Source organism: Meriones unguiculatus, chromosome 11 (assembly GCF_030254825.1).
Source record: "Meriones unguiculatus strain TT.TT164.6M chromosome 11, Bangor_MerUng_6.1, whole genome shotgun sequence".
NCBI classification, from domain to species: domain Eukaryota; kingdom Metazoa; phylum Chordata; class Mammalia; order Rodentia; family Muridae; genus Meriones; species Meriones unguiculatus.
In genome coordinates this window covers 61,497,290-61,522,431 of record NC_083359.1, presented here as the reverse complement: position 1 = coordinate 61,522,431, position 25,142 = coordinate 61,497,290, and the positions used below count along the sequence as shown (strand labels likewise).

The following is a 25,142-nucleotide window of genomic DNA, read 5'->3' as shown; positions in this document are numbered from 1 at the left end:
TTTATTGTAGAGTTTCTAAGACAGAGTAGAAACATCTCAGAACAATGGTTTAATTTGCATAAGAAGCCTGAGGAAGAGGTGTGATCCTCACAAGCTATCCTACCTGCTGTCACAAATAAAAGGAGATGGACTTGCAAATTCTACCCTGCCTTTAGAGAAGGTCCGGTAAAAGCAGTCTCTCCGCTGAGATTTAAATATCAAAGCAGGCTGCTGGAGTCCTGGCTCCCGACAATGTCTATATGAGTGAGGATATACCGTGTGTCTTTCTGCTTCTGGGACAGCTCACTCAGGGTGATCCTTTCCAGGTCCCACCATTTACCTGCAAATTTCATGATATCCTTATTTTTCATTGTTGAGTAATATTCCATTGTGTGGATGTACCACAATTTCTGCATCCCTTCTTCAGTTGAAGAGATCTGGGCTGTTTCCAGCTTCTGGCTATTACAAATAAAGCTGCTTCAAACATGGTCGAGCAAATGTCCTTATTGTGTACTTGAGCCTCTTTTGTGCTATTCCTAGTTGTCTGAGAAAGCGCCAGATTGCTTTCCAGAGTGGTTGTACAAGTTTACATTCCCACCAGCAGTGGAGGAGGGTTTCCCTTTCTCCACAGCCTCTCCAGCATGTGTTGTCACTGGAGTTTTGCATCTTGACCATTCTGATGGGTGTAATCTCAGGGTCATTTTGATTTGCATTTCCCTGATGGATAATGACTTATATTAACAAATTAACAAGCATTTTTAACCTGGTGAATGTTGTGATATTGAGGAAAGCTATGAGCAACTGTTGTGCATGGAACATTAAATTTAAAGTTGGAAAATGTAGTCATGAGGATCTACCTCTTTTACAATACTGCTTTTATTGTTTTAAATAAATATGACAGTAATATCACTTTTTTTAGCAAGCTCTGTTCACTTTGCCCATAAATTATATAATTAAACCTAAGAAACAATAGCAGGCTCATCAAGTTTCGCACAGGCTGTCAACCGACTTCCTGCTATCCAATTTTAGTATTATGCAGTCAAATTATTTTCACATCAATAAAAAATGAATTTTTACCATGTATCCTTGATTTAGTAATCTGTTTTAATAACTAATATAAAGTTAACATGCAATTGAAAATTTTGTCAGAGGAAAATAAGTCATATAAGTTCATATTTATATATTTATATTTATAAGTTCATATATAAATGAAATAATATTTATTGGTGTTCTTTTATAAAGAAAATGAATATATTTATTAATACTAACTATATTGATTAAAGGTAGACTTTCAAAAGTCATACACAAGAACCAAATGTTTAAATCTAGTTCATATCAGTTAACTTTAGTTAACTCTGTACTGTTCTGATTTACTATCATCTTGGTTCTAACTACTTTATACAAAAGATAATTTTCTTCAGACACATTTGAGCTACGTTAATTTGCAGTCAATGAAATTTTTACTCTATTGAAAAGTAAAAATATGGTATTGCAACTTTGACTTTACTACCACCATTCAACAAGTATCCATACTTCAATCATTGTTACCTAAAATAATCATGACAAATGGTGGCCTATATTACTTTACTCATAATGATACTATGTGGGCTGAACAGGGCACATGACATTCCTAAACAATATGATTACAACACAAATAGTTGTTAAATCTTTGGGCACATTCCTTTTTCCTGGTTGTTTTCTAGCACGTTCCTCGGAGAACTTAGAGGGAAGCAGGATGGGCATTTCATCTTGAAGAAATCTCATTGAAACAGGAAGTGAACAACCCAAAGGTTTCCAGAAGTCCCTGAAGCTGACAAGAGCCCCCTGCCCCTCAGGATATGTAATAAACTGTGATAACTGTTCAGAGACTTAATACTCTCAAATCAGCCAAGCCATGAAAAAGAAAAAAAAAAGAAAAAAAAAAAAAAGCCTGTATCCTGGAAACCTCAGGCCAAATATGGCATCTAAATGACACACTCTAGCCTACTGGGCTTCTTGCAGTCTGTGCTGGACAGTCAGTGGTGCCAGTTGTGAGGTGTCACCCCTGCTTCAGGCCGTGGGTCAGACAGCTGTCTCTGAGACAGTTCTCCTTCTATAAATAAGCCCTCACACACAATTCTAGAACTCCAAAAAAAAAAAAAAAGTTATTTTTTAAGCAAATTGGACTTTGGTGTCATTCTTTCTTTGGTCTATCCCCAGTTTTCTCTCTGAGGCGAGTGGGGAATAGGAGTAATGTTACATAGCACTCGTCGGCAGTGTTGCTTGACTGTGTGCATAGTATTCTCTCTAGAATAGGGAGTGGGGAGACCTAACAAAACACGATCAGGCAGCTCATTATGCTAGAAGGCGTTTATGCACTTCTTTCTAATTCATAGCCGGATTTCAGCTGTTTACATTATCGGATAACAAAGCTGAACTCTGAGTTCTAAGACTTAAAAAGTAACAGAGACAATGTAGAAAATGAGAGTTGATTTTCTACCACTAGATGGAACTGAAAACCTGTCCTGTATTAACTGCATAGGCAGTGCAATTGTTTAGACTGAAGGGACTAGAAAAGGCTATGCAACCTGATTTTCTCACATGACTGACGGTGAACTTCACAACATGAAAGGAATGGATCTCGCTCAGTAAGGAGTTAAAGTGATCCAAAGTTGAATGTGAACAACGGATAGGTTGGCCAAAATTCACCGATATTAAAGTAGATTTCTCTCACAGTATTTCAGTGTGAGCCTGCTGAGACACTCACATAATTCCTGTTAATTACAGGGGAAAACTGACAAAGGCTAAATACTGATATTTGAGTAGAAAATTTTATACAGTTTTAGAACTTTCAGAAAAAAAAATTATCTAGTGAAAAAATTCCTAGTGAAACTGCACTATCAGCTCCCAAACATCGTTTTCCTCATACCTCTCATATTTTAGATCTATACTTCAGAATTAACATACATTTAGAGTCAACGTGAGCTTAGCACAGATGTGCTCTTACAACATACCAACAGTTCAGCTTCTGTTCAAGGGCTTCCTGGACAGTAGCATGCTCCACTGCTGTGTCTGGACCTTCAAATTAGCACATCACAATGAATTCTCCAGGAAAACTATATTCAACAGCAATTAATAATGCACAAGGGAATGAAGGAATCTCGGAAGTTTCTATTGTTGCTATTTGAGTTCAATAATATGCTTATTCTTTTTGCCCTTTAAAAAATATTTCTAACTGGGGAAGCTTTGGCACCTTCCTCTTGTTGTCATTGAACTTGTTCTTTATTTTGCAAGATCATCTTACCATAAATTTATTGATAAAAATAAGTCTATTGGGAGAAATTTGGTGCACATTCTAACCCCACTTGTAAAGGGCTGGTTCAGCTGTAGAGTGCTTGCCTAGGATCAAGGAGGCCCTAAATTTAATTCGCAATACCATCAAAAGCTTATCAGTGTTGAGAGTGTGCTACATTTCGCTGCCCACAAATCAGAACACTACCTTTATGAGATATGAAATAAAAGGAAAATTTCCAAAGACATTATTCCAGAAACTACTTTATAGTTTCTGTATCTCTTTCATCCACAAAGAAGTTAATTGAATTAAAAAAAAAAAAAGCAAAGTCTGATCTTTAGACTGTAAACAGTTGATATAGAGTCAAAGGACACAGCTTAAAATATAAGAATTGTTTTTTCCTTTAGTAGCCAACAAAGAATTATTAACAGATTTGTCCTATGGGTAATTAGATTATTGCAGTCTATTAATTCAGCTACTTTTTAGCTTCCTTACTTTCCTAATTATCAGTTTCTTCCAGCTAGTTTGCCGCTATTGAAACCCCAATGTGTATTTAAGTCTAAACTCCTACAGGAGAAAGATTATGTGATATTTTCTTAAGAATTTTTCTCCATCAAGAATATAATAGTTTTTACAATAAAAAAATGTGTAAACTTTACAGTATTCTTTCTCTAGTGAGGAGAGATCTATACCACTTATAATTTGCATTTGCCCAGACCATGTCATTTTAAATATTTTTCATTTTTCTTCTGGTCTTAAAAATTCATACCTTTAATATTTTAATCTTATCTTTCATGAATGCGTTCTGAAACTTACTAGCTCTCTCAGGTTGATCGTCTGTGCAAATATTCACATCTTCATGCATTTTGTCTCTGCACATGTATTTGGAATACTCGGCAAAGACATTAGTGTTTATAATATAAAATATTTCAGAAAATATTAACAATAAGAGCTCTAATTTCAATAAGCCTTCACTCATTAACTCTTTTTCTACATATTTTTCCTTTTAATCTTCCTAATAGTAATAATTATATTTATTTTGAAATATTTTGAATTTCAGGACTTATTTGTAAAAATCCTTTTTTCAGATCATCCTGAGTGAGATATCTCAGAAGCAGAAAGACACACAGGGTATATTCTCACTTATAAGTGGGTACTAGACCTATATGATAGGTCTAGTAGGTCTAGTAGGTCTATATGATAGGATAAACATACTAAAATCTGTACACTTAAAGAAGATACAAAAGAAAGAGGACCCACGGTAAGATGATTAATCTTCACATAGAAAGACAAATAGGATGGACATTGGAAGTAGGAGAAAACAAGTAACAGGACAGGAGCCTACCACAGAGGGCCTCTGAAAGACTCTACCTAGCAGTGTATCAAAGGAGATGCTGAGACTCATAACCAAACCTACAGCAGAGTGCAGAGAATCATATGAAAGAAGGGGGAGTTAGTATGATGTGAAGAGGACAGGAGCTCCACAAGGACCAAAAATATCTGGGCACAGGGCTCTTTCCTGAGACTGTTTCTCCAACCAAGGACCATGCACGGATACAAACTAGAACCCCTCCTCAGATATAGCCCATGGAAGCTCAGTATCCAAGTGGGTTCCCTAGTTAGGGGAACACAGACTATTTCCAACATGAACTCAATGGTTGGCTCTTTGACCTCCCTCCGCCCTGGAGGGAGGAGCAGCCTTGCTAGGCCACAGAAGACATTGCAGCCAGTCCTGAAGAGACCTGATAAGCTAGGGTCAGATGGAAGAGGAGGAGGACTTCCCCTATCAGTGGACTTAGAGACAGGCAGGGAGGGAATGAGGGAGGGAGGGTGGGATTGGGAGGGAATAAGGGAGGGAGCTACAGCTTGGATACAAAGTTAATAAACTGTAACTAATATAAAAAAAATAAAAGTTCCTTTTCTCTAAAAATTATTGTAAAAAAATCAGCTTCTATAAATCATATCATCAGAAATTTTTATTAAATATTCTAAAAATTAAAATCTATCACCAAAAATATCCACAGCATTTTATAAATTTGCACACCCATTCACATGGCTATATAATTCCTTAGAATTTTTTTACACTAATACTGAAATGTCTTTATTTTCGAAGCAACACTAAAACATGTACTTTTGTTTACATTTATTTGTTTAATGTACTTTTGTTTACATTTATCATAATACTCTATTTCATATATGTATATATGCATATATTAATAATATATATACGACTTTCTTTTAATTTTCATTAGTCTTTAATTATTTTTTAAATTTTAACCATTTCTATTAAAACTCCAAGTCAAGGCTGTTTCCATGCATCATCCGCATTCAAGCAGAAGTCACTGTCCTGGATAAATATAGTAGCAGCACTCCTTCCAATAAGGTGTTACTCCACAAATTAAAAGTCAGACTTAAAATTTTGAACGTTAGACACTGAGTGAGTAAGAAGGTCATTTCTCTGTAAGAGCATCTTTAAAATGGCTGGTCTCTGCTCACATTGAAACTAACACAAGGGGTCTACTTAGTGGAAAGACTCCCAAGATTCCCAAGTGTTCTCACTACCGAGAACCAAGGCCTAACTCGAAATTACTCTACAGAAAATATACTTCAGGCAGTTCTTTAAATATATTTTAGGGGTGGGAAATGTCTCAGTGGGTAAAGTACTTGCTCTGAGTACATGAGGATGTAGTTGTGGTGCCTAGGCCCCGGTTAACACAGGAAACCCAATGCTGAGGGAGAAAGGCGGATCCCAGGGCCGAAAGGGCCTGCTACTTTTGGCCAGAGAGCTGTGGGTTCAATAAGAGATCTTATCTCAAAGCAAAAGAAAAAACATAAACAGAAAAGGTATTACTGTTCTTAGCACATATATAGAAATTAATGAAAATTTGGGAGAGTCCAGAATCACTGTCCTTCTTCTTACGTGGGATGCTGTCTGCCCTCAACATTCATCCTCTAGTATGAAGTAAAAAGAACAATCTACAAAACATCATCTTAATTTCAGATCCATAACTCACTGTTTGTTGAACACATTTAAGTAAATTATAATTCTTTTCCCTTAGTCTCTCATTATACTTAGGGGACTTCCTTTTGTGGTTTAAAGCTGATTCAAATTCAGAGCAATCTGATACATCCCAACTATTGGAATGAATAATGGGTCCTTGTAAAAAATATAAAAATAGTTATAGGATTAATTAAATTAATTAATTATTTTAATTTTTATAATTTCAGGTAAAAAACACTTATAATCATTTAATAAATGAGTGTGTTTAATTTGGGGATGACAATCATTTACTTTTCCATGTAAAACACTTTAAAATTGAATTAAAAGACAAAAAGTATAAAACATAAGAGATATAGAAGCCTAGAGGAAGACACCTGACATTGATTTTTGCCCTCTCCAAACACAGAGGAAGAGAGATAGAAGATAGATAGATAGATAGATAGATAGATAGATAGATAGATGATCTGTCACACACAGGCACCAAAAACAAAACTATATTAAGAAAAATCTTGTCATCTTACTTTTTTTCCAGTAATACATTTCTAGTAAAATAATAGCAAAGTAATGCCTGAGTGGTGAAGCAGTGAAGAAGAGGAATGGTGTTCGTTCTTCCTACAGAACCAGGTTATTGCTCTCCTTTTCTAGGAGTCTTCATTACCAGAGCATCATGAAGGCAACTCTGTCATACTGTGTCACCTTCTAAAATATTCTGGTGGGTACTCTCCTCGAAATATTGATATTACTTACTTTTCACTTCTCAAAACCTCAAGGAAAACTGTCACTTCTTTTACTACTGTGGTCTGGAAACATTATGTTTAATTATTTCTTTATCGTTTTCAACAAAATCGCAAAAGGAGAAAAGTTAAATACATAAGGTTCATAAAATGCTTGTAAAGAGAGGCTTCAAAAACATAGTTAGCATATCATTTACTTCAATTATTCAACTAGTATTTATTGAACATCTATATTGTAAAAAAGAACTTTCCAGAGTTATAAAAAGTATAAGACATAACCTTCAGTTTGAATTATTTCATAATCAAGAAGACAGGAACAAAACTACCTGTGCACAAAGGGCACACTGCATATATACTGGTCAAATATAAAAAAGATTCATTGCAAGTCTATAAAAAGGATGAATATCATCAAATTGGTAAGTTTAGACATATCCATAAGGAGAAAGAACCTTTGATATAACAAAATCTTTTAGGAAGGGAGCAGTGAATTTAAGGCAAAGGGAACCACGTTTTTAAGATATACAGAAGGCGGAAACTACGAAGTATATTTAGGCTATGTTATTTGAAGAAAGTGCTATACACAAGAGAAACATGGGAGATAAAGGTGTAAAAATAAACCAAGATTCATGCTCAGAAAGCCTTAAAGACATAAAGTGGAAGTGCTTCAGTCTCATTTGATCATGAATGCTACGCTCTTAGAGACTCGCCAAACAAGACGACCTTAAGGCTCTCCACAAACTTCTCAAAATGTGTTCAATAATACTTTTTTTATTAGTTACTTAGGAGAAGCTCCCACATAAGCACATGGGCATGTTGGGACTTAAAATAAAAAGCCATTCTGTGCAAACTCTCAATATGCATCAGTTCATATAAAAGAAACGTTTCAGGATGGTTAGAGAGCACATTTCCCTTTACCCCAGTCAGCTCCACTTTTGAAGCTCTTGTTGCAGTTGCTCTTATTTGTTTGTTTTGAGACCAGAGCCTTTTGTAGTCCAGGTTTTAGTTAGCATTCCCCATAACATGGAATATTGCTTTGAGTTTCTTCAGATAATCCAGCCAATGCCTTCAGGCATCTGGATTGCAGCTGTACACCAACACAACTGGTTACTTATTTATGTTATGAACGAAATAGATAAAGGACCACCAGGCACAAACAGAAAATATTTTGCTTCCTAACTTTTGGGATCACAGAGACACATTTCTGTGGAAGTGTCTGGACTGAATACACAGTGGAAAACAAGAACAGCTTGTGGACAGGATCCAACAGAAACCACCCCACTCCTCCCTTCTGAGCATGTTGGGAGCCAAACTGCCCTCTCTGTATCCACATGTCCAAGCTCAGGACGAGGCTGCATTTGGCAATCAAGTCTCTAGGGAGGTGTTTTCATTACAGTGGGATTGCGGCAATGAGGCCTGATCCAAGCTGACATGTGTTCCTAAAAGAAGGTGAAACGTGGGCACACAAAAAACAGCAGAGGTGTGGGCTCATTTAGGACCCACCATCTGAGGAGCTCACAAAAGGCAATCGAGGAGACGGAACACTGATCTAGGCCTCCTGGCTTCGAGAACTGTGAAAAAATAAATTTCTTCTGCTTAAGTTCCCCAGTCTGTTGTATTATTTTTTATTAAATATTCTTGTTATTATAGTAGTTGAAACATACACACAGAGAGATGACATGGGGAAAGGGAGGGAAGGAGGGAGGGAAAAAGAGAGAGAGAGTGAGCTTGACACCAGCATTATCTATGTATTTTTCCTGGCTCTATCAATGAGCTTATATTTACAGCCTAAAGGTCACTTAAGGGAATCTAACAAACAGCCTGTCAGAACTGAATAAGCAGAAGGAGCCTCTTTAGGCCATTAACAAGTTCACTGGGATAGTTAGAAGAGAACAGAGTCCTAAGAATAAGTGTTAGGCACTGAGCTTCTGTCACATACTGGAAAGCAACATTCTACTGGAGCTGTACAAGGAGCCAAAGCAGAGCAGTGGCTATTAAGTAGCCCGTTGTGATCATTAGAAAGGTTGCTGGGAATTGAGCTCAGGACCTTTGGAAGAGCAGTCAGTGCTCTTACCCTCTGGAAAAGATCATCTTGAGTGAGGTATCCCAGAAGCAGAAATAAGTGGATATTGGATATATAATATAGGATAAATATACTAAAATCTGTACACCTAAAGAAACTAATCAAGGAAGAGGACTGTGGCTAAGATGCTCAATCCCCATTCAAAAAGGCAAAGAGGATGGACATCAGAAGGAAGAGAAAACAGGGCACAGGAGCTTACCACAGAGGGCCTCTGAAAGGCTCTACCCTGCAGTGTATCAGAGCAGATTCTGAGATTTATAGCCAAACTTTGGGCAGAGTGCAGGGAATCTCATGAGTGGGAAGCAGCCTTGCCAGGCCACAGTGGAAGAAAAATGCAGTCACTCCTGATGAGATCTGATAGACTAAGACCAGAAAGAAGGAGAGGAGGACCTCCCTTATCAATGGACTTGGGGCGAGAAATGGGTGGAGAAGGGGGAAGGAGGGTGGATTGGGAGGAAAGGAGAGAAGGAGCTCCAGGGGGATACAAAGTGAATAAACTGTAATTAATTAAAATTAAAATTAAAATTAAAAAGGAAAGGTTTATTTCCTTACCATGTTACAGCTGAAGTTTGGCATACTGGGAGTGATGTGAAGCAAAGGCATTAAAGGATATGTGATAGAAGCCATGGATAAACACACCAAAATGTATGGGTAGGATGAGAGCATGAGATAATTTTTTTTTAAAGCTATATCACGTTTTTATTTTGAGGCAAGGTCTCATAGTGCCAACACTAGCTTCAAAGTTGTTACGTAGCCAAAGATGACCTTGAACTTCCTCTTACCTCTCTCATAGGAATGTTGGGATTGCAGATGCACACCAATTTGGTGACAGTTTGTTTTAAATGTGTTGTTGTGTATAGAGCCCAGGGGTCCCTGAATGCTAAGCAAGCTCTCTAGCAGCTTAGCTACCTTTCTAGTATATAAAGTTCAGCTTAAATATATATATATATTGATTTAAATTAGCAGATACACTCAAACCAAACATATTCAAAATTTAGGGTGTGTGTGTGTGTGTATGCATGTGTGTGGACGTTTGTATGAACGTGTGTGTGTGTGTGTGACTTTAAAGTTAAGTCAGAGTACCCCACACTGTCGCTGGTACTCTATTCTAAACACTGAACTAGATTTTCCAGATTGGAAAATATAGTCTTCTGTCACAGTTTGGAGTGTGAACCTTCCTATGGAGCTAAAGATAGTCCCTTTGAGCATGCTCTCCCACCCTTTTCTTCCTTTCCTTTCTGGCAGTCAGGATGGTAATTATAATCCCTATTACTTTTGAGAAACTTTGTGTTCCACCCACATAGCAGCTGATTCCCTGGGCTCTCTGCACCAAGCTCAGGAAAATATAAAGCCTCTCACTCATTTTCTGAATTCCCCTCCTTTTCTTCACTCCCTGGTGGGTTTCCTTGGGCCTTTTCCTGGAGACAAAACACTGGGTTTTCCTTTTTTTTCCTCATGGGTGTTTAAACATAGCGAATGTGTGGGTGCTTGGGTAATATGCACAGGGGATGGCAGATTCTGCCCAGCATAGCACAGAGTCTCCCCAAAGCAAGGCATAGCAAGCATCGTTTGCTTCCATTTTGCTTTGGTGTGTGTTTTCTCCAGATAAATATTTTCTGAAATATTTCACTGAGCGAACTCCCCCAGTCAACACAGAGCATCACAAGTATTTAAAGTTTTTCCAAATTAACCTGTATAAAATGGTTGAATATAAAATCATCAGCGTTTGCTTCTTTCACTACTGTGACATTTTGCAGTCTATCAGTGTGCATGCTTTCTATGTAGATTTTTTTCTGCTCTCTACTCATAAGGGAAAAAGTGTTTGCAGAAAGAAAACAAAACAAAATAAAACAAAACTTAAGAAACTAAGCTGGATCTTTTGTGAATCCTGTGAGGGGCCATGATATGTCTGAGATCTTTTTCTTGGTGATGTTTGAAGTAATTGCTTGCTTAAGGTGTGTTTGTCAGGTTTCTCCTGTAAAATTGCAAGTTTTAAATGGGGGCAGCTAGGTAATAAAGATCTGGGAGAGTCATGTGAAAAACACTGTCGTTCTGTTTCTCCTCTAATTTTCACCCACTCCTCTTAGCACACATTTGTAAAAGGACAATATTCACATGATATTTTCCTGAGGTTAGCTTCATATTTTCATTCTTTTATACTTAATATCAGAATCCTTTGGAAATAATGATGTAAATTTCCTTCCTTAAGTTTTTAATATATCAGTGTAAATTCTTGGTATTTACTTTATTTCACAATTTAAAATACTTTTTTGTTACCTACATTTTAGCTCCATTAAGAGACATTTAGTTTGGACCTTGCACCATTTTCTTGACCCATTATACCACGCAAGTCCTTGCTTCCGCCCTCAGAGTTTCTCGGTCCACATCCTGTTTTTCCTCCACCGGTCCTTAATTGATATTCCATTCCCTTTACTTCAGAACAATATATGAGAAACAAGCTATGGTTGTTCCTAGCGGGAAGTCACTGCTACTCGGCTCTCTTGAAACACTGGGCAAAATCTCATGTAATATATTGTCACAGACATATGCAGCTGCACATCTATACAGCTGTCTATCTTTTCCATCTGTTCATAAAAAACAAGTGATTAGACTGGCTCCAATTTCACTCATAGGAAGTGTCACATATTAGAAAAGGCTGGGAATAAGTAAGCTGTACTTATATAATATATGACAGTATATTTTGTAGGACAAAAGACCAGTAAAATAATCTTAATATACAACTCAAATAGGGCAGATAACCTGGATGATACAATTGTACTAATGCTAAGCCCTCATTTGAGAAGTACACTGTAACTAAAAAGAAGTATAAATATTAATTACTTAAAGCACTGAAAATAGTACGTGGAACTGCTTATGCTAATTTTTGCACTTTTTTTGGCAAACCAAAATTGCTTCAAGTAAACAGACAAGAATAACAATTAAAAACAAACTTTTAACCTAGTATTTCTCAAACTTCCTTGATTATGGAATTTTATTTCCCCTGAAAAGATAGTTGCTTCATGCAGAATTTTTTAGATTGCGTGTGGTAATTTTATATTGACTTTGATACATGTATACTCATAAAACAGAGTAATATGTACTCTCATGATTTCAGTGCTGCCATTTCTTTTGAACATATGAATTGATAATATTTAGTAAAGTATAAGTCTTAGGGGGTAGTAAGATGGCTTTGTGGATGCTGGTCACTGCTGCTAAGCCTGAAAACCCCAGTTGAATACCTAGTAACCATACAATGGGAGGAGAGAACTGACAGGCATGAGTTTTCCTCTGACCTCCAAATGTACATTTCCATGCATACAGACACACATACACACACACACACACACACACACACACACACCATGCTCACAAATTAAAGGCATGTAGTTAATATTTCTAAGCATTTCTAAGTCAATATTTCAAGATTTTTCTATATTATATATATATATATATCTTGAATATTTCTCTCCTATAGTAATTTTCCTATAGTAATTGTCCATTATGCACCAAGTCTTTCTTCAAGGATATATGTAATTATATTTTATTACATGCTGAAAGCACATAAAATTATTGAATGCAACATAGTTATCCATGAGTAAATGCAAGCTAAAGACACAGTGAGGCATCTTCACACCCACCTATAATAGCTGGAAGCAAAAGGAAGACAAAGTACTGAAGAAACTGTGATGAAATTGGAGCCCTGATACATCGCTAGTAAAACTCAAAATACCATACGCTATTTATAAATATTCTGACAGCGTCGAGTAAATTATAAACACAGTGGCCATATGATCTAGCACTTCTACTCTTAGATTTAAAATCCCACATGAATGAAGGCAACACATAGCAGTAACTCCAGCATCTGTCACAGTGTTGGAAGCAACCTGTATGCTGACCCTGTGTTATGTGGAAAAACAAAAGGTGGTCTTTCCTGTGCGGGGACAACATCAGATTTAAGCACACCAGTCATTGTTGTCACAGTGTAGATGGGCTTTGGAAATGTGGCTCTATGTGACGGAAGCCAGGCCAGCAATACAGGGCACACTGAAGGGTCTAGAACTGAAAAACCAGCATAAACAGGATAGGTTAGTGGCTGGTCAGGGCTGAAAGGGTGCAGGGAAATTGTTAATCAATAGTTAAGCTTCTGTACAGTATCTCTAATTTAAAAAGATGCTGACTACAGATAATGTGACTATAACCAAATGCTAAACTTTAATCATCTCAGAGAACTCCCTGGCCTGAAAATTAAAACTCAGTGGTGATTCCATAAAGAAATTTATGGTTGAATTTTACACAGTAAAAAGAATTTTACAGTTCTCCTTTTTGAATGGAAATAACTAGTTATGTGATAAATGTTTTTTACTAAGCAAAACTTCATTGGGCTATATTGTCAGGTACACTGTAAAGTGCTGCCTCAAAACAACAAGACACAACAGAAGCTGCACAAGATAAGTGCATTTTATCACTTATTACAGCCATTAAATGGTATCAGTGAATTTTACTTTTTATGAACATCAGTAAAGTTGGACTAAATTTTCAGCATTATAGTTGTAAAACTCAAAAAAGCTAATACAGAAAATAATGGATACACTTCATTATTTCTCTATTCAATTAATTAACATTTAAATGATTTTCCTGTTTTTTAAATTAGATCAAACTACCGACTACTTCTTGACAGCAAACTATTTCACAAAGGCCTTCTTTACCTTCTTCCATTGTGGAGACTAAACACATGTGACTGTACAGAACAGAAATAATTCTTTTAGGAATTTGTGAAAATTGCTCCAGGGGGATCTTTATCATCATAGCAGAATGGAAAATTATTTAGAGAAAAGATAGTGAAGTCTACTATAAAATGCCACTGGACATTTACTGTTTTCATGTTAGTGACTCTTATTTACCATAAATTCTCAGAAATATCTTTACTCATCATTAACCTATTTGGTTTAGTAGGTCACTTAAATAGCAACCATTTAACTTATGGAAAAAAAACAATACAACGCCCTCCCCCCAAAAATAACCACCTTGACCAAAAGCACACAGTAGAATCTAATTAGATTATCAACATTTTGCCTGCAATACCAAGTCAGTAATATGAAGTAATATACATTGCAGCACAGCATTTATGTTCTAAAATTAAAGCAATGTCTCCTCAAATTTTCTTTCATTGTTCAAATCAAAACAAACTTTCTATATCTGAAATGATAGCAATATGCAAAAGAATATCAAAATGTTCTAATGATATTGCCTTCTCCCATCTACTTTGAAATGCACACAATAAGGTTTACTCCATTATATATTACTATAAAAAGCTAGAAAAGTACAACTTTGAGGTCAATTATATACATTAATTTTTAGCATAAAGTGTAGATATAAAGTTATTGTGTAATTCAACAGCTGATTTCTGTACCCCCCCCATATCTGGTTACAATACTTGTTCTGAGAATTTAGTGTCTGAAAGTTGTGTAAGTACTGCTCCCAAATGTCCACTGATGTACCAGTAAACCAGCTTACAGCCAATCACTGGACATGGGAGAGACTGTACTGGATTTCCTAACCCCCAGAGAAGAGGAGTTAGAGAAAGGAAGTATGGGATTCAGCCATGGTTAGAGGTTCAGGAGACATCAGGAGAGATTCTGCTGAGCAGAGAAAGCTCCAAAGTGTAAGTATCTCTGGGATTTATGTTGGGAGAAAGTTTAGAAGGTTAAGAATAGAGTAATAAAGAATAGAGGTTAATCTATTACTCTATTATTGCTCAGTTATTGTGCCGGGAAGCTTGATAAACAAATAATATAATAAAGTCTCAATTATTTGCATGATATCTGGGATAAGAGAGAAACAGAACAGACTTTCATAAAAATAACTTTAACAATAACATTTATTTAAAATATTACTACTGATAAAAACCCATTTGGTAAAATTTTATTTGCTATGAAAGTATTAATCATGGAAATGATGTTGAAAGTTAGAATGTAGATCATAAAAAATATTACATTTTAATTTATAAGAACAATAACCAGTAAGATCAAGACTATCTTGGCCTTCTTAAGAAGTTCATATCTTTCAGATGTAGAGAAAGTAAACAAAATCAAAGGTAGGCACATATCTAGTTGTATATCTCGGCTTACTACAGCTTTAAATCACACAACTACCAATTAAATTATCTTAAGAAAAAATATACTTACTGCCCTCTAGAGGTATGAACCAGTAGTGTTATGAGTGTAGATGTTGCTGGGCATATACAGTTTAAAGCTAACATGGCGTATTTAAACTCTTCTTCACAAACAACATGATCTGTTTAAAATAAAATAGGTAAATTAGAATAATTTACCTTTGAAAGTAATATATTTAAATATGAAAAATAAAACAATGAATGAAACTGCAAAAGCCTCAGTATGGACACAGTCATTTTAGAGTCATTTTAACAGGAGCAATGCTATCCCCAGAAACATATTTTCTAAGATAGAGTGCTGAAGAATGAGTTCATAACTGGGCTGAGAGCCCTGGAGGTCAAATTGTAATTCTGTCCTAACAAAATAGTGAACTTTGGTAAAATTCTGAAAATGTCTTCTCTGCAAGGAAAGCAGTAGCTGGCTTGAGATGCACTCTGTAAAACGTATCAGATGGTTTGTAAATTCCTTATTAGATGCTATCATTCAGTACTACAAATACAATAGTACTGATTCTCTAAAAACACAACCACAAGCATTACTCTTCGACATCATTATAACATGTGGTATTCGATTTGGCTAACACAAGTAAGAAGTTTTTTTACTCTCAGAGCCATGCTAACAATCTTGAAAATTAATATCAAGACAGATTGAAACAGAAAGTGTACTGTAAGTCAACTAAAGTTCCTAAACTCAAAAGTGGAGAGGGTCCAAGGAACCATAGCAAGTGGCACCTAAAACTCAGTGACGTAAAAGAAAAAGAGTGCTAGAAGACAAAGGACAAATGTCAGTCACATCTTCAGGGAACACAGCTGCTTAGCCTAAGAATCTTGTTACCATTCGGGGATGATGGCCTAATATGACAGTTATTTGATTTTCTACGCAGATCATGGTTTTACAAGAGGAAATAAACTACTGTTAATCTATAAGCAGGCAACACTATGCCAAGTACATAGCACTGGTTTTAGAAATTGAAAGCCTAGTAAAGTTCTAAGAACTATATACATTCTGGGACAGGAAACAACAATTTTAGCTAAAGAAAAAAAAAGAGGATTAAAGTTGTTAGTGAGTTTAAAAACTGTAAAAGAAGAAATTATAAACACCAGGCAATACAAGCAGAGAAAACAGTGGGTAACCCTTCAGAAATGACACAGCAACTGTCCTGCTGCAAATGTTGCTCAGGTGGCTTTCCGTTGACGTGGTTGAGCATAAATGATGTGCTCAATTTTTACATTTTGTGTAAATTTCGCTTTTATTTCTCTTTTTTAGATGGTATGTAAGAAAGTTATACTAGTCATGATTTAGTCTAAAAGATATGAAGTATCTCCTAATAATCTTTTCTGTATCCCTTTTCACTCCCTTTAGCTGCTTTCTTTCTCCATCTCTTCCCCTTTTAAGTTATCACTCCTTTGAAATGGTAGTTGAGGAAGGCTTTCAAAATACACAGCAATGATTTTTAATGCTTTGCAAAGAGAGAGCAGATTCTATCTCCAATTTGAATGTTGAGATCTATATAGAATTTTTGCAAAAGCACAGTGTATTTAAACCACCCTCTCAATATTTCTCAAAATAATTTTTGAATGTGCATGTCTAATCTGTGAGAGAATGACAGCAAAGCTGCTAAAGGCAGAATGCAGTTGGTTTAGGCTCACATCTTAGCAATGCATATAGGACCATGATTTCAAACTAACACTTGCAACATATGATCTGAGAAAATGTATATATATATATATATATATATATATATATATATTTCATAATTAAGACAGGACTTTTTAAAAATCCAAACTATAAAAGAAAATTTAGAAGTTCAATTACCATATGCACTATCACATGCAGTTATTAATTTTCGCTAAGAGACATAAAACATATTTCTTTAAATAGAAGAACTTGAAAATGAAGTGCACAGGTGACGCTATGGAAATATCTCATCATGTTTTTTCTTCAGTAGTTAAAAGTGACATATTGTGGGCTTTCTTTTTCCAACACTTACCAGAAATTTGCAGGAAATGGCTGTGAGGTAATTGTATGGCTGTGCTATTCTTTATTATAGCTATGTATTAGAATCCTTACATGACTCTTTGTCAGAAAGAGGCCTTGTAGCACCCATCAGACCTTCAGGCTTAAAGTACATTTGCCTTTAATATCCATACATAAACAGTAAGCAAGTAATCATGTTCTATAACTTCAGCATTATATGCTGAATTATCTATGGAAAATACTACATGTAAATTAAAATGTACTTTATTATATTTAGCTGAGCATGTCACTCACTATTATTACTTTAAGATTTTTCAAACATTATTTATTATTATTTATTATCCACCAATTTCTGGTATGGTAATTGATGCAAGCATTCCTCTTTATATTGTTTTTTTCTTATTTATTTTGCTTCAATGGAACAACTCATGCTTCATTTTTATGTATATTTACCTGTACTTTTTCATTAAAAGAAGTGTTAAAATTACTTATTGTACAAAAAGGCATGAAAGGTTAGTGAGATGGCTTACTGAATAGTGTTCATGGTTCAACAAAGAAAGCCTGAAAACTTCAGGTTGATCCTAGAACCTACATAAAGATAGAATGAGAGAACAGACTCCACAATGCTGTCCCTAAACCTTCATACATAGGCACATCTCATGGATGTCTTCTAAAAAATGGGTAAACCCACACAATAAAATAATAATGATAATAATATAAGACATAATTAAAATCAGTTTTTTGGGCAAATAAAACATATATTTCTTGTGAAGTCTATGTCAGATAAAAAGTGACATGAACTTTTATGAGAAAAGATCTCTTTAATCTCTGTGGATGGTAGAAACAGGTAAAAGGTAAAAATAGAAGATCCAATTAGATAATAATATTGATTATCAGAAATGGCAAGTGTGAAAACTCAACCCACAAAGTGCAACATGTAAAGTAAAATTGCACTGTCCATAGACCTCCTCTTTAAAGTCTGAATACATCCTCAATATCAAGATACTAAAATATTAACCACAAAGCTGTAACTTCAATTAAATTAGCTAAGATATGTACAGAAAAAGTTAAATAGCAGTTTTTGCCTAATGTGTTCAAAGTCAAGGGATTGAACTTCACTACCCCAAAAATGAAAATTAAATTAAACAAACAAACAAACACAAAAAGACACTGACAGCACTCTATCAGTCTACTCTCTGACCCTCATTTACCAATGTACGACAGTCAGATTGTTGGTTCTACACCCTAACTCATTGTCCCTGGGCATTTGTGCCCACAGTATAGGTTTGGACACCTTCAAATCCCCAGGGTCAAGTAGCAGAATTCAGTGTTCCTTTTCAGGCTTTTAAAATGACAGCATGTTCAATCTGCTGGTCACTGTAGAATGGAAGTAGGGAACAACCTGTTCTCGAACACCTTTATTTCTGTGTTAGATGTGGGGATACTTAAAGTTAAGTGGAAAATTAAGACATTTAATTACTTCATGGCAGTTCAGTACAGGGACTAACACCAAATGATTTTATGGCAGTTATATTTCCCCACCTTTAAATGAGAACAGTGTTGTGGTGCATGACTTTACTACCAGCACTTGAGAAGCAGAGGTAGAAGAGTCACTGTGAACTCCAGGACAGACAGGGCTAAATAATGGACCTTGTCTAAATAAAAAGATTTTTCTTCTTATTCAAAAGATATTTCTCATATGATACATCTTGAATACAATTTCTCTTTTCTCTACTCCTTCCAGTTCCTCCTCATTTCCCCATCCACCCTGATCCACAGAATCCCTTTCTCTCCTTAGAAAACAAATATCCATTTAAGGGATAAAATAAAATAAGATAAAACCAAACCCAACACAGTGGAATAGAGCAAAACAAATCCACAGAAGGAAAAGAGCCCAAAAGAAGGCAGAAGAATCAGACACCCACTTGTTCACACACTCAAGAATCCCATAATGAGACTTTTTCCCGTGCTGCAAATCTGTCTAAACAATTGTCTAGCTATATTTTAGGTAATTGGACTGAAGAATTTGATACTATGATGGAGCAGCTGAGAGTGGCCATTATTACGGCAAATTCTACCAGAGTGGACGCAGGACTAGCCACAGGATTATCATCATGGATTGCTGCAGCCATGAATCATCTGAAGGAATGGGCAGGCATGGGAGCATTAGCAGGCCTTCTGGTGTTGGTCTCCTTGGTTTGCCTGTGGTGTATATGCAAGATTAGAGTCTCATAACAGCGTAATGCAGCCATGATCATTCAGACCTTTACAGCCATTGAAGCAGGACAGTCTCCCCAAGCATGGTTGGCTACCATAAAAAGCTAAAATGTTACACTCAGGATGCGAGGCTAAGCACTGCACTCAGGGTCAGCCGCTTTCGACCCGGAGAAGAGCATGTCTGATTGCATGCGGGTTGATGCCCCAGGTCCCGCCTCTGAGAAAAAGGTATCAGATGGGTCTGATGCTCTTTGGGTGGATGACACCTAAATGAACATCAGTACAAAGTCCCAATTTATTTCTAATATCAGAGATCAGACCTCTACTCTTGCCTGATGCGTCTACAACAAAAAGGGGGAACTGTAGAGAGCTGCATAATACCACACCCTAAAGATGGAGCTGGTTTCTGCCTTCCACCTTCCCGATGGTGAGTGCTCTCTGTCACAAACAACTCCATATTTGGCGAAGGCTGAGGATCTGGCTTGCTTCCATGTATGTGGACCTATCTGCATTGCCCACGTGGCACGCTGGGGTTGGCTACCCAGAGGCTATTTAAGCTGTGGGCTGGCTTTCCCCAGGGTCAGAAGATTGTTCAAGGTTCCTGAATAAACTGCATTGAGAAGAACAAAAAAAAAAAGAATCCCATAAATACATTAAACAGTAAGCCATAATATATATAAAAAGGACCTCCAGGTAAAAAGAAAGAAGACAAAGTATATAAATATAATACTAAGAATTTTTTTTGAACAGGAATAGTTCTGACATGACATTATGAGACAAGGAACCTCCCAAGATACATTTGAGGCTTTTTGTTTGTTTGTTTGTTTGTTTGTTTGTTTTTTCAGTTAGCCATTTACTTACTACTGGGAATGCAACTTATACTTTAGAGTAGTTTATTTCCTCCAGGGAAACTTTTTTGGAAGATTACACTTTAATTTGCAAGTGTTGATCACTTGGATATTGACAAACTGCTTTCGAGTTTGGGGTGGGGGATGTGTCCACTTCTCCTTTCAGCTCTAGGCTCCTATCAGGAGCAGACACATGCATGATCTCTGTGTGCTGAATCAGTCTCTGTGAGTTCATGGGTATTGATTTTGTTGATTTAGAGGGCATTGCTTCCTTGGTGTCCTCCATTCCCCCTGGCTCTCATACTCTTTCCTCCTCCTGTTCCTCAGTTTCCTAAGCAACAAAGGAAGGAATTTGATGGACACATCCTATTTAGGGGTGAGTGTTCCATGGTCTCTCACTCTCTTGGTAATGTCTGAAGGTGAGAACTTATTGTGCCCATTTGTTGCAGAAGGAAGATTCTCTGATGATGGTTGAGCAAGGCACTAATTTGTTAGTATGGCACAGTGTCATTAGGAATCATTTTAAGCCCCTATAAAATATTTCTTTTTTATTTTTTTAAATATCAATTACAGTTTATTCACTTTGTATCCCAAATGTAGTCTCCTCCCTTATTCCCTTCTTATCTCACTCCCACCCTCATCATTTCCCATGCCCCTCTCCAAGTCCACTGAAAAGGGAGGTTCCCCTTATCAGTTCCCCTCCCTTCCCCTCTGACCCTAGCTCTTCAGGTCTCATCAGAACTGGCTGAATCATCTTCCTCTGTGGCCTGGTAAGGCTGCTGACCAATCAGGGGGAGATGATCAAAGAGACAGCCACTAAGTTAATGTCAGAGACAGTCCCTGTTTCCCTTAATAGGGAACCCACTTGGACACTGAGCTGCCATGGGCTACATCTGTGCAGGGGTTCTAGGTTATCAGGCATGGTTCTTAGTACCAGTCTCAGAAAATACCCTGGGCCCAGATTTCTAGGTTCTGTTGGTCTCCTTGTGGAGCTCCAGTGCCCCCCCAAGGTCTTTTTATCTCCCCCTTCTTTTATAAGATTAACTGCACTCTCACCAAAGTTTGGCTATGAGTCTCAGCATCTGCTTTGATACCCTATTAGGTAGAGTCTTTCAGAGGCCCTCTGTCATAGACTCCTGTCCTGTTCTCTGTTTTCTTCCTGTTCTGATGTCCATCCCATTTGCCTATCTGACTGAAGATTGTTCATCTTACCTACAGTCCTCCTTCTTGCTTAGCTTCTTTAGGTGTATAGATTTTAGAAGGTTTATCCTATATTATATGTCTAATATCCACTTATAAGTGATTGTATACCATGTGTATCTTTCTGCTTCTGGGATACTTCACTCAGGATGATCTTTTCTAGATCTCACCATTTGCCTGCAAATTTCATGATTTCCTTGTTTTTAGTTGCTAAGCAGTATTCCATTGTGTAAATGTACAACAATTTCTGTATCCATTCCTCCATTGATGGATATCTGGTTTGTTTCTAGCTTCTGGCTATTACGAATAAAGTTGCTACAAACATGGTTGAATACTTTTGTTGTATACTTGAGTACATGTTGGATATATTCCTAGGAGTAGTATAGCTGGATCTTGAGGAAGCACTATTCCTAATTGTCTGAGAAAGCATCATATTGATTTCCAAAGTGGTTGTACAAGTTTACATTCCTACCAGGAATGGAGGAGGGTTCTCCTTTCTCCACATCCTCTTCAGCATGTGTTGTCACTTGAGTTTTTTATCTTAGCCATTCTGGTGTGTGTAAGCTGAAATCTCAGGGTCTTTTTGATTTGCATTTTCCTGATGACTAAGGACATTGAACATTTCTTTAAGAGTTTCTCTGCCATTTGATGTTCCTGTACAGAGAATTCTCAGTTTAGCTCTGTACCCCATTTTTTAAATTGGATTACTTGGTTTGCTGCTTTTTAACTTCTTGAGTTCTTTATACATTCTGGATATTAGTCCTCTGTCAGATTTAGGGTTGGTGAAGATCTTTTCTCAATCTGTAGGCTGTCATTTTGTTCTGATGACAGTGTCTTTTGCTTTACAGAAGCTTTTCAGTTTCATAAGATACCATTTATTGATTGTTGCTCCTAGAGCCTGTGCTGTTGGTGTTCTGTTCAGGATGTTGACTCCTGTGCCAATGAGTTCAAGGCTCTTTCCCACTTTTTCTTCTAACAGATTTAGTGTGTCTGGTTTTATGATGAGGTCTTTGATCCACTTGGACTTTAGTTTTGTGCAGGGTGATAAATATGGATCTATTTGCATTTTTCTACATGTAGACATCCAGTTAGACAAGTACCATTTGTTAAAGATGCTGTCTTTTTTCTATTGTATGGTTTTGGTTTCTTTGTCAAAAATCAAGTATCCCTAGGTGTGTGGGTTTATTTCTGGGTCTTCTATTTGATTCCTTTGAGCCACCATTCTGTTTCTATGCCTGTACCCTGCAGTCTTTATTTCTATTGCTCTGTCCTAAAGCTTGAGATCAGGGATAGAGAGACCTCCAGAAGATCTGTTGTTGTACAGGATCGTTTTGGCAATTCTGGATTTTTTTTTTACTTTTTCAATGTGAAGTTGAAAATTGTTCTTTCAAGGTCTATAGAGAAATGTGTTGGTAACTTGAGAGATGGCTCAGCCGTTAAAGGCTAGGCTCACAACCATAAACATAAAATATTTCTAACAGTAGTATTTGGTTTTACTGTAATCTAGCTCTGAGATTCTTGGTTACCCAGACAGTGTTTGTTATGGGTTCCATCTCTTGTGGTGGGACTTAAGTTAATTCAGGTATTTTTTGTCTACTGCCACAAGCTTTTTGCTACTGTTGTATTAGCATATATTTTGTAGGACATCATTGCAGATCAAAGGGTTTGTAGCTGGCTTGGTGATTTTGTTTCTGTTTTGGTAGCTTGCAAAGTACATTCCTGTACCAAAGACACTAAGATGTAGGGGTCTATGTAGGCACAAGTTCAACTTGACCCTTTTCAATGAGCTGTCTTCAGCAGTGGGGCCTGGTCAACAGTTTGTAGAGGGTAACCTATAGTTTGGGAACAGCTTGGGTTGCTTGGGAGTTCACGTGGGGTTCCTTCTGCCATCTCAATTATATATAATCCATCTCAGTCCTGAAAGCTTTATTTGGTGAACAGAAAGGTCCAGTTGAGGCTCTTTATTCTCCATATCTCCTATTATTTGTCTATTTCATTTAGATCACCTTCATATATGTATACATTTTAGGAAATTTTCTATTACATTAAGTCTCCATAGTATCCCTCAAATTGCCATTGTTTTGAGCTATCACAATATTCCCTCTCTCATCACCTCTTCCCTAACCCTCTCCATTTGATCTTTCTGTTTCAGAACCACCCAATCCATTCAAAACTTTCAACTTTGTTTCCCTCTTATGAAGATGCATCTGTACCCCAACCCTACTCTCTCTATGCAAAGAGAGCCAAATATTTCATCCTGTATAAAACTCAACTCAAAATGGAACAAAGACTTCAGCTTAAAACCAGATACGCTCACCCTGGTAGAAGAAAAGAGGAGAATAGCCTTAACTCAATGACACAGGACATTTTCTGAACAGATCACCATTAACACAGTCACTAAGATAAACAATTAATAAAAAGGACCTCATGAAACTGAAAAGTTTTGTATGCAACAGACACCATCATTCCTAGTGGCAGCCTACAGAATGGGAAATGATTTGTAACAACTATTCATACAGTAGTGGGCCAAAATCCAAATTCAAAATGAATACAAAAAACTCGATATACAGAAAAAAACTCAAACAAAATGGGGCACAGATCTAAATAGAGGAATTGTCAAGAGGATTTAAAATGGCCAGGAAAGACTTGAATAAGTGTTAAGCATCCTTAGTCATCAGGGAATTGTAAATCAATACTGCTTTGAGATTTCATTTTACAGCAGCAAGAAATGTTAGGATCAATAAGACATGTGATGTGTCATGTGGTAAGGATCTGGAGACAGGGAAACATTCGTGCAGTGCTGGTAGGACTCCAGACTTGTAGAGCCTTTATGGAAATTAATGCTGTGGTGCATCAGGAAGGGGAACTGATCTACCCAATATTCACCTATAGCACTCTTGGACATATACCCAAAGGACACTGCACCACCACATAGATATTTGTTCAGCTTTGTTCACTCTTACTTTAATATAATAGCCAGGTATTGGGAACAGTCTAGACGCCCCAGGTCAGAGTAATGGACAAAGAAAATGTGTTACATTTACACAATGGAGTATCACTTATCCTTTAAACAGAAATCATGAAATCATCTGGAATTATAAAAACAAAACAAAACAACAACAAAAAAAAAAAACACCTTCAGTGGATAATCCAGACCCAAAGGCAAATATGGTGTTTATTCATTTATATGTGGGAAAAAATTTACAACTACAAAAACTTTTTTAAAGATTTTTTTTTTCATACTGAGGGATCTGGGGACATGGCTCAGTGGGTAAAAGAGCTGGTTATGAAACCATGTTAGCCTAAGCCCAAATCCAAGCACATAAACAAACAAACAAAAAATCTAAATACCAAACAAACCAGCCAGGCTCTCTCTAAGTGTCTGTGGTTCCCATGTTCAGTCAGAGATTCTGAGAGCTCAGCAACTAGCCATTCTCTCCAAAACAGTGGCCATCAAGTTCAATGAGGGACTCTACCTAAGACAAAGAATAAGAGTTATGCTCTCTAGCCTCCACACCCCTGCACACAGGCATCACAAAGAAACTGCATTTTTCATACACACATAAACACACACACACACACACACACACACACACACACACACACACACGATAGATTGGAGAATTACTATACATGAATAAAACTCAGATTTACTGTCCTGG

At 36.8% G+C, this 25,142-nt stretch overlaps 1 protein-coding gene across 2 annotated transcripts in view; it reads right to left on the bottom strand.

Annotated features, from left to right (window-relative positions):
- Kcnt2 (potassium sodium-activated channel subfamily T member 2) overlaps window positions 1-25,142 on the bottom strand; it is a 383,380-nt gene that overhangs the window by 114,848 nt on the left and 243,390 nt on the right. For both annotated transcript variants that reach the window (XM_060364407.1, XM_060364409.1), the window contains exon 14: window positions 15,251-15,359. In XM_060364407.1, coding sequence (XP_060220390.1) covers window positions 15,251-15,359 — 109 coding nt within the window. The remainder of the gene's footprint in view (window positions 1-15,250; window positions 15,360-25,142) is intronic.